This window comes from Aspergillus ambiguus (genome assembly GCF_047715705.1).
Source record: "Aspergillus ambiguus strain CBS 117.58 unplaced genomic scaffold BDV59scaffold_66, whole genome shotgun sequence".
Classification (NCBI taxonomy): Eukaryota; Fungi; Ascomycota; class Eurotiomycetes; order Eurotiales; family Aspergillaceae; genus Aspergillus; species Aspergillus ambiguus.
In genome coordinates this window covers 72,982-83,285 of record NW_027395579.1, presented here as the reverse complement: position 1 = coordinate 83,285, position 10,304 = coordinate 72,982, and the positions used below count along the sequence as shown (strand labels likewise).

General features: G+C 50.2%; 4 protein-coding genes across 4 annotated transcripts in view; 1 reads left to right on the top strand and 3 right to left on the bottom strand.

Moving 5' to 3' along the window:
* BDV59DRAFT_150054 (Pfs, NACHT and ankyrin domain protein) overlaps positions 1-3,210 on the bottom strand; it is a 5,208-nt gene extending 1,998 nt beyond the window's left edge. The window contains exons 1-3 of the mRNA XM_073687350.1: positions 2,002-3,210; positions 1,078-1,912; positions 4-1,025 (exon numbers count right to left, since the gene is read on the bottom strand). Coding sequence (XP_073542814.1) covers positions 4-1,025; positions 1,078-1,912; positions 2,002-2,983 — 2,839 coding nt within the window. The 5' untranslated portion in view covers positions 2,984-3,210. The remainder of the gene's footprint in view (positions 1-3; positions 1,026-1,077; positions 1,913-2,001) is intronic.
* A 1,365-nt stretch (positions 3,211-4,575) lies between these two features.
* BDV59DRAFT_189431 (uncharacterized protein) lies at positions 4,576-7,312 on the bottom strand. Its single transcript, XM_073691610.1, has one exon. It carries the CDS (start codon positions 7,262-7,264, stop codon positions 5,057-5,059), a length of 2,208 nt encoding a protein of 735 aa, XP_073542813.1. The 5' UTR covers positions 7,265-7,312; the 3' UTR covers positions 4,576-5,056.
* Positions 7,313-7,509: 197 nt separating this feature from the next.
* Positions 7,510-8,879, bottom strand: BDV59DRAFT_189430 (uncharacterized protein). Its single transcript, XM_073691609.1, has one exon. It carries the CDS (start codon positions 8,730-8,732, stop codon positions 7,722-7,724), a length of 1,011 nt encoding a protein of 336 aa, XP_073542812.1. The 5' UTR covers positions 8,733-8,879; the 3' UTR covers positions 7,510-7,721.
* A 188-nt stretch (positions 8,880-9,067) lies between these two features.
* Positions 9,068-10,273, top strand: BDV59DRAFT_189429 (uncharacterized protein). The gene has a single exon (XM_073691608.1). It carries the CDS (start codon positions 9,207-9,209, stop codon positions 10,029-10,031), a length of 825 nt encoding a protein of 274 aa, XP_073542811.1. The 5' UTR covers positions 9,068-9,206; the 3' UTR covers positions 10,032-10,273.
* Positions 10,274-10,304: the final 31 nt, after the last annotated feature.

Genomic DNA, 10,304 nt, shown 5'->3' with positions numbered 1-10,304 from the left:
CATTATCCAACAACAGTTGGACGATCTCTCGATGCCCCCCTACTGACGCAGCCTGGAGAGCGTTGCCGTATTTGCCGCCCTGGGAATTGACGTTGGCTCCATTATACAGCAAGAGTTGCACGATCTTTTTATGGTCCCCTACTAACGCAGCTTGGAGAGCGTTGCCGTATTTGCCGCCCTGGGCATTGACGTTGGCTCCCTTATCCAAGAGCAATTGGACAATCTCTTGATCGCCATCTACTGATGCTGCCTGGAGAGCGCTGCCGTATTTGCCACCCTGGGCATTAACATCCACTCCCCGGTCAATAAGAACAATTGCTGTCTTCAAAAGCCCTGTAATGCAAGCGTAGTGGATCCTAGGGCCTCGTGGAGGGCCAGGGCAATCCCAATTAACCGGAACCAAATGGGACTGACACCATTGCTGGAATGTTGCTTCCTCTTCTAAGAACCTGGCTGTTATCTGAACTATATCATCGGATGCCTGAGCTAGCACAGAATGGTATGGCCAGTGTACTGCTGCATATTCTGCCATCGGAAATTTCTGTACGATAGAGATATCTTGGTAGGGATCATCGATGTCTGTCATATAAGCTAAGCATGTTTTTGTGATGGAAATGCTAGCAGTCGTGATCTCAAAATGAGTTTCTCCAAGCAGGTACTCTTTGACAGAGAAGTGAGCTAGATGTAGTTCCTTTGTGTCGTGAACCACTGTGACTAAGCCGGGACAATAATCCAAAATATCAGTATCACGGAACAATCGTCGCCTGGTATCAAAACCCTTCGGTTCGTTTTCGACCTGCGTCGCTATTACTTCTTTTGCTTCCGCCAAAGTGAGAGGGCGCATGGAGTGCACTAGGAATTGTAGAAGGCGGATTGCGTCATTTTTCCGCTTCACTGGTATGCTTCCAAGCATGCGCCGGTATGTTTCCTTTAGGTCTGGCGGTAAAGATGCGAGAGCCTCCGCCATAGCTATCTGATGGGGACATTCAGCTAGACTGTTCAATTGACAAAATGCCCATCTGAACCTACGAAAGGTATTAGCAAACTACCTGTATATACCTATTAACAGTATCTCACATTCCATCTGCCCCGTCGCCCACTTTCCTCTGGATCTCCTGGAGGAGATCCTGTGCCAGGGGCTTCTCCGTAAAATCATTTCGTTGAGAAAGCTGTGCTGTAACCCAGGAGCGAATATCAGAATTGATAGACTTCTTATCCAGTGCTAGGCAGTTCGAATTCCCTATCAACGGGGGAATGCGGCGCAATAGGTCGGATTCAGGTCGACTGGTATAAAGTAGCCAGACATGTGTCAACTCTGCCACGTTTTCTATCCACTTAAGAATATCAAGCCTTGGATTCGATTCGTCAAGTGCGTCCAGGACGATGGTCACCCTCCTCTGGATGTTGAGCATCTTGAAAGTAATAGCTGAGAGCAGGGTGGTCGCAGGTTGGTCGTTGCCATCCCGGTGCGCTCGAAACGATTCGTCAAGGTGAATTGCAGAGCCCACTCCGCTTTGATACAGTTGGAATGTAAGCGACCGTAGCATGCCATCCAAAGTCTGCTTAGTGGTATCGCTGAAGTCAAAAAAGAAGCTCAGAACAAGACCATTATCTGCCTTGGCGAGATAATCGAGCACAGTCGTACTGAGAACTGTTTTTCCACAACCAGCAAGCCCGTGAAGCCATAATTGTCGATGCGATCCCGCATGCCACGACTGGAAAGTAGGGCTCTCTAGGAGCCACACGCCCGTCCCCTCATGCCGAAGTTCTCTCGCCTGGTTGGCATTCGTGGACGGATCTGGAGGGTGAAGCCAGCGGCGGATCTTGTCCGTGAGAAGGCCGGATCGGATGGAATCAGCCGTAGCTTTTGCTGCAACTGTCGTCTGCTGCACGCTTTCAAGCTGTTGCTGCACTGCTCGCAGTCAGGCCGTCGGTCATATTCGAAAACTATTCGGCCGAGCCGATTTGCTGGAGTAGCTAATAGACGGAATGGATACTAACCCGATCGAAGCACTTCTATGCACTCCACTGCCCTCTTGGCCTCTTGAATCTCCGCCGTCGGCACGTACGTCAGAAGCTCCTTAGCATACGCAGCGGCCGTGGCAGCGGCGTAGCATTGCCATCGGTCGTTTTTATGTGAATCAGCATAATCGCAGATTCCTCTAATAACAATGCATGGGAAAGCATTCATCAGACCCGCTGCTTCCATCTCAAAGCAAATACACTCTTTTCCGACATCCGCTACGATTCTGTCGCGGTGGACTGCGTCTTTAAAAAGCGTATTGCCAGAGGCTATGACTCCATAGTGAATTGTAGGTTCCGTGGAGTCACGCTTCTCACGCTGTATCTCCTCGGTAGGGTCAGTTGTTTTAAACAGTCTGTCGTTTTCATGGCCTTGGTGCACATAGCCCTGCTTGGCCAATCTGGGATAGCAGGTTATCATTTCTTCGAGATATTCGATGAGTCTGGGCGGTTCAAGTATATGCTGCGCCTGAAGGTTCCCCAGCGCACGAAGAAGAATCTCCGGAGGACTGTTTAAGAAGGCTCTATTTTCTCGTTGATTCCCAGAAGTTGCTTTGAATAGATCGTACTGGATAACTCCGCCGTCGCTCCCAGTAGGCTGACTGACGGCAACATCTCCAAGCCTGATATCACGCCCGCCGTCTGGATTGGCAATGCCAGCTCCAATCCCTACGAGGAGGCCAATTCTGATCTGGGAGAATGACGAGACCATGGGCAACGCCGTTTCCGCAGCGGATATGGTACCGTATTTCCCTGCTGCGGGCGATGCGATGACCACGTTATGTTCGCCAATCCTGCCCCATGTGTACGAATTTGGGTCGTTACGAGGCTGCACGAAATCAAGTGGTTTTTCGTGTCTGTCGTCGAGTATTGCCGTTGCCGCCGCACGCTCCAGCGGAAGAGCAGCAATCCATCCAACGGTATACAGATCGCGAGATTTCAAAGCTTCGAGTGGAGGCATGACTGGACACAGTTTCAATGATTAGCGTTAAGATATTATTCCCTTTATGTTGTCCTCTAAGTTACTGTGGTGCACGCCTATGCGCATTCCTGCAGGCCTCGCAGCGCTGCAGCGTCCCAGGAGTCGGGTGTGAGAGATACACCGAAAAAAACTTTGTAGAACTCTAATGTATGGTATAAGAAGATATAGTATAATGGCAGTTGAGGTAAATGTATACAAGAACGATCTCGACAATGGGCACTGGGTAGTCGCAGTTATTCTGTTGTTCCAACCCCGCTTCAGCCTCAGCTTAGACCAAGCCAATGAGAAGCGTGTCGTGACTCCACAGGCCTACGACAAGCTCCGCAACAATTCATGACACGATATTTTCTGTCGGCAGCATTCATTCAGGAATTCTATAGACTGGTACGACTTGCTTAGTTTCACACCTCGTGAAGGTGCAATCGCCCTGCTCAGGTACCGTAGACAACCCCGTATGGTTAGGTAGTGCAGGTGCTTGTGTGTGAATGCATATGCTGTACTGTTGTGAACCGAGGCTTCGTATACGGAATTTATTCCGGATACAATCAGATTGATCTCCAATCGATCTGATATTCATCTTGTATATAAAACCTCAAGATTCCAGATGTGAACAAGACAATCAATCTTCCTCACGACATCTGAAAATGAAGATAGGGGATTAATTAATCAAAGCCACCATGACGCGCTTCCACTCACTGTCATGGAGCTATTGTGCATCTTACGGTGGGTCGTTAGGGTTCACGCAGCACGATATTACTCGGGAGACATGGCAACCCATCGTGCTATAGTTAACTTTCCCATTGGAGGCTCCGGGCCGGATAGAGATGGAAAAGTCCAGGGGACGGTTCCTCTGCCGATCGGGTGCACCACACCTGCCAGTTTGGCCAGTTAGTAGAGACGCCCCTGTCGCAGATTACCTTCCTGTTGCCATAAATCGATGGTAATTGAGAGTTTAGATTGGCAGCCTGGCCCAGTGTCAGAGTAAGGGCGATGCCCTCTATTTTCGTGACGGTGGACGTTGGTGTTGTGAATCGAGGCTCGACCAAGTAAACAATAGAGCTTCTTATACGGAATTTATTCCGGATACAAGATCAATCTGATATTCATCTTGTATGTAAAATCCTCAGTTTTTCAGATGTATTCTGAAGCATCTGCTGGGTCCCGGTGGGATTGAAGATTGTACCGCTTCTGATCGTTCTTTGCCGTGGACACATGCAGAGTATTGTATGATAGCTGGGGATGATCGTCATATACGGTAGCTACGTCAGGAAGCTGCAGATTAGATAGCTTCGACTCTCGAAGATCAGGGCGTGTGACCGTATAGCAACCGTCCTCCCATCATCAGGGAGTTAGCGAAAGGAATCGTCGACAAAAGTAAATCGCGGCGCTTTGATTTAGACTGGTGAGCGCGTCGCGTGGGCGCGTGTGGCCAATTCTAGGACATTGTGGGGCTGGGGTGGGAATCTAAAGGAGGAGGGAGCTCTCCCTCCTTTAGAGCACTATGGATCAGGCCCAAAATATTACACCGGTTCCACGGAGCTAATTAGTCGGCAAAAGAACACTAACTGAAAGGGGGAAGGCTCAAACGACCCGATCAAATTGGAATGCTAGGAGCTGTGCTAGGCTTGGAAAGCTGATCAGGTATTGCTGCCATCCGACAAGCGGACCGCATGAAAAGATCCAAGGCGTAAAGACCATTGGAAGCTCGACGAGGCCCCAATTTCGTTGTTTCGAAGTTGTCCATGTACACGCCAGAAAATGACAGGACAAAGGTGATAGTCGCCTGTATCTCGTTAAGCGCGAGGTGTGAGCGTATAAAGTCGACTAACCGACCAACCGATTTTCTGTGGCTGTTGCAGAGAGAGCCATGGGCGTAGCTGTACACAAATCTTCTCAGCAGAATACCCTCTACGAATCAACACTCCGGCCTGCCGGACTCGTTGGGCCTTCTATTGCCCCGCTTGGAGGGCCTGTCGGCAATGGTAAACATATCAAGAAACAGACCTCTCCTGGAAGAGAAAGAAGCGTGATGGATTGACGCCTATAAGTGGATCATGATGATGTGTCAATGGCAACCCGACCGGGCCGTCGCCGTTGTTTATTGTTCCGTGCTCCTGCGGTATGGCGACTCCTTAAATTGCCGGAGATGGGCTGGAGAGGCCGAGGCCTCTTGAACCAAGCCATGTCCTCCAAGTCAATGACAATCAATCGCTTCGTTATCTCGTCCCAGAGCATATTACGCCACTCTTTGTCTTTGTGGATAACTCCATGTGACCGGAGGACGGTTAGACATTTGTCGCGCTCGCTGCTGAAGAATTTTTCATTCTCGTCGTTAATGATCTTCTGAAGCCGGGTTCCAGACCAGTTCAGGATCGCCATATGGGCCATCAATCTGCCGTGATACCAGTACGGGACCTTCGGCTTAAAGTAGCCTAAACACACCGGAATCTGATAGCCTTGCAAGCTTTGGAGGTGGCGATAATTGCTAACTTCTGTCTGAAGCGCAAGCTGCTTCTCGTCGGTTGTAGCTTTGATGACCACGGTGTACCCGTGAGACAGTAAAGTAGCTCGCAGGAGGAACCCAGTGCGGCCACGAATATGTAGCGGTTCGAAACCTTTATTCCGATTCCGGACGAGTTGACGGTGCAGCCTGCGCGTGAATTCCTGCGCGCCCATTAGATGGTACCCTTTCTCACCGTGTTGCCGCCGGTTGGGGCACGCTTCGTCCAAGGGGCCTTGGTCGATTATGCCACGGATACAAGCCATGGAGCAGTACGGTCGGGTGAATTGCACCTCGTCCGGCGAGGCGGTCTCTTTCACTCTCCGCTTTTGGTTTCGTGCCCCTCTGCCCGTTGATCGGGGTCCACTGCCTCTGCCGCGACGTGGTTGCCTGCGCGCTGCCGCCGCGGTAGATGGCGAAGGTATGTCCTCATCACTGTCGCTACTACCTTCGCCAGGTGAGTTTGCTGGGGTAGATCGGTCGGCTTGACAGCGAGCGCGGGAACGTGTGTTGTGCGTCTTTGGATCTGGCTTCCACCTGGAGGGCCGATAATTGGAGGGCGGTGGCTCCTTGCGAATCGTTTCGGGGATATGGCGCAAGACGTCCAGGTATTCGACTTTCCAAGTCAAAAGTTGTTCCTGTGCAGTGTCGTGCCATTCTTGAGACGGCGCCTCCGCGGCCAGCGCTTGGAGGGTGAACGCAAGCATCTGACCCACCGCAGACCGATGAAGACGGTCGCCATCGTCCGTCTGCACGTCATGGTTCGGAACACACAAGTAGTACTGAAGAATCGTGGGGTCGGCCGGGATATGGAGAAAGACAAAAGCTTCTCCTGTCCGGATGCAACCATTTCGAACACCAAGGTCGTGCATGTATGAGAATATCTGAGTGCCAACGGCGGCGACAAGACGGGTGGCATGAAACTCAAAGGTGTCGCCTTCCTGATCAATGACGTCGCGCGCCAGGTCCATTTCGTGCAAGCCGGCGACCAATTCAGCGACCGTGAGCTTGTGAGGCGCCTTGAACTCCACCGCATATAAGGGTTTGTGGGCCTCGTCAGCCACGACATGTACGCAGAACTGGTCAGCGCGGCGATTGCGCCGCCTGCCTGAGTGAGCATTCCTTTGACTCTGTGCCCGCTGTTTACCTCTGTCTTTCCTCCCACGCCTCCCACCCCTCCCGCGCTCAGTCAGATGCATCTGCTCCAGGCTTTCATCCAGCGAGGTCGAGGTTGTGCGGTCATAGAAAGCTACTCGGCCCTCTATACCGAACTCCTCCTGTAACGTTTCGTCGCCTCGTATTGCCTCGATAATCTTTTCGACAAAGTTATCGACAGTGTCTCGCTCGAAATTCCGTAAGGTCGCTTCCGAGTAGATTGACCGGCCCCGGATATTTGTTGCGACATAGTCTAGCTGGGTGTCGGACGGGAAAAGGGGACGCGAGGTAAAGCCGACGGCGTGCTTGAGTTTCTTCCAGATTTGTTGTTGAAGCCGAGGAAAGTCAACCCAAGGGACCATCTGTTTGGGAAAGAGCCGGTTGACAGGGTCAGTCACGGTCCCTTGAGTCGTCAAAGTCGCATTTGTCTCAACTCGGATCGCCTGCGACAGAGATTCGTGGCAGCGATCGAGAAGTTGTAACAAAGTATTGGGTTGCAGCCGTCGTTCGGCCTCTTCTCTTGCCCGCCTCTCCTCCTCCCTGGCCCGTCTCTCTTCTGCTAGTTGACGTCGTAATTCAGCAACCTCTGCAGCCGCGTCCTGCATACCGTGCAGAAAATGTTGAATCAAATGATGAAGAAAAGATGACGTGCGGGAAGTGCCTGGAGCGCGTGATGGGGCTGATCAGTTTGCTTAACTAACTAGTTCCTACTGTCAGATGACTAAACATAGAGCACGTGATTCATCGTACAATTATGATTGGCGTAATTGGAGTTATTGAAGTTATGCAGTTCAAGCATAACTTTGTACTACACGTGACGCAAAGCACCATCTATCGCCTGAGGGTGCCCCTGCCTTTGCATCCAACTATACGCTACGTTCTAGGTAAATATGCCAGAGCTAGCCCTGTCGTTTCCCGGATCGATCCATTACTCTGTTTTCGTTTTGGCCTTTTTAGATGCCAGTCCTCGATCTGACTTACATGATCTATTTTATGAATCTCCACCAGAATTAAGAACCCAAAGTGCACCAGTTATCCCCTTAAATTTGCCGTCAGTGATAATTAGTCGTCAGGCCATCGTTCTCGCATCCCCGGCTTGATGCTTGCAACCGTATGTCCAAATTCGGCTTCGAGCCAGGGATCCCAATCCCAATCAATCCAACCTGCAAACGACTCTACTTTGCCTCCGATTTCCTTCCAGCGAAGGATTGGCGAAATGTACTCTCCTAGAAAATAATTTAACCGTAACGCAGGAGGATCGTCTCGCCTGCGATTGAAAAGAGCATGGGCGAAATCAATAAACACAACACTGGGTCGGTCGCTCCCTGGCGAACTTATAATTACATTGCGCGGGTCGAGATCTGTGAGCCAAAGGTCCTTTTCGAAAATCCGGCTCTCGAGGTCCACAATTGACCTCATAATGCTTTGACGAGATGATCGGGAAAAGTTTCTTGGCTCAGTAGCTGCCATGGTGACACCTTCGATATGCTCGACCAGAATCATTCGAACTGTACGTGTGTGCACTGAGTTGACAGATAAACTCAAGGAGTAAGATCCATAGTATCTCGGAATCCATTGACCTGCAAGTTCTCCGAGAACCACGTATGCATTGGCCTCATGAGTATAGTATTTGTCCATGCAGAGGAATGGGTTGAGGTGCCCTTCGTCATCGTCGAAATAGAGCGGGTCATATATTTTTGCAACAAGTCGGGAGCCTTTTTGTGGAAGGATCTGTGATGTTGACTCAAAGTCTAATAGACGGACTATTAAAACCTGAGAATTGTGGCCATCGCCTCCTTTCAAGAGGTCGATAACCTCTAGGCTGACAGTATCATTTCCCTCTTTGCCAGGTAAAGGGGGGTGCGCTAAGCATCGGTCGATTGGATACAATTTCTTCCTCTCTCTTCGATCTCCCTCACTGTTTGTGCAGCAGCCTTGCAATACCAGCGTTGGAGCCGAGACATTGTGAGATTTTGCGGTGAACCTCCATCCAGGCGTATATGGGACGGGCGGCTTAGGGAGCTCTGTGGACGGAGGCTCGAATAAAGGCGTGTGCTGTTCAGGGATAAGCATACTGATAGTTGATGCGACCGTTAAGTCAATCGAGTCGAAAGTTTTGTTTTCTGCGACAGGCAAGACCACTGCATTCCGAAACCAGAGCTTGGGGCCTGAAAGGGACAATGGAAGAATGGGGCGGCTTCACATGCATTGCGATGTATTCGCGGAACATTGATTTTCCGGACGCCACAGCGCAACTTGCTGTCTCTTCATTCGCAACATAAGCGCCGTTAGTTGCTCCGCCAATATGATAATAATTTGTCGCATGTGGCCAAGGATATTTATAAGTCGCTGGCGAATCGCCAACCACAACTAACCGTCAAATGTACTATTAATAGGTAGCGATCAATGCACTCGAGACATAGTAGGAGACACCAGAATGAGACAGAAATATCAGTTTCGCCCCCGGGCTGAGCTCATCGTATGAGAGAATATGTCAAATGTATTCTGTTCATACCTCTTTCCTGAGTACCTACAATTTCAGCCATCATGAACCCGTTGTCGCAAGCAATCGGCAGAGCCTTCGATGAAAAACTGCCGAGCCAACCCCTCGTGGTGTTTGCCTCCAATGAGCCGTACCGTCCTATTCGAAGCTCTGCTTCGTCAACCCTCGAGACAGAACCAGTGGCTGTCTATTTTGAAGAAGCCGTCAGCACGTACCAGAATTTGTTCGATCTGAGCTTTCCTCGGATTGGCCATGCCAGTCCACTATCCGCCAGAATGCCGGTCTTGGAACAAACACATATACTGGAGACTGAATCCGATGTTTTGCGACTTGCTACACTACAGCTTATTCATCCGGTCAACATTGCGCTGCAGCAGATATGTCCACCTGGCACTCGACTATTTTGTCGCACAGAAACATCTACCAGCGGCACGAGCCGCTTTGACGTTGAGTGGTCTCTATACGACGCTAGGGGTACTCTGTTATCTAGGCTAGCTATCCTAGAGATCAAAAGTACCAATGTTATACACAGAGATGATTTCAAGCGCGCTGCTGTCGATGAGTGGAGCTTTCAGTCAAAGATGGCAAGGGCCATGGCCGCAGAAAGCTCGTCGCTTCTTAGGCGCAACGCTCTTTGGCTTTCCAAGCAAGCTCAAAAGTATTCGAGACACTGCCCCTACGTCGCAGTATTTGACTGGAGCGCCATGTTCATTTTCAGCTTTTTGCCACGATCACCCAAACCAGTTCGTGGATTTTACTTCGATGAAAATGGACGCACAGAGGGCATGACGTTCCGTCGACTTCTTTTTGCCTTTGTAGCTAGACCATTAAGGAACTACGAAGCGACGCGTCTGCAAAGGGGAACATAAGGCAATCCAAGATGACCAGCTATACTGTACCTAGTGTAGTATGTACTGGTTACCGCTGATTGGGACGAAATTGGGTACTTATACTGGGGTTACACCCAGGGGAACCGTATTGTTCTAAAACCTATCCGTCTATCATATCCAGATTCCTCCATAAAGCTAAGTCAATATGAACTAAACTCCGTAACATCATGACAATACTTATTACACGAGTCGGCAATTAGGCCACGACAGGTCTTGACGAGGCTCTAACTCCGTTTTCACGAAGTGGTAGAA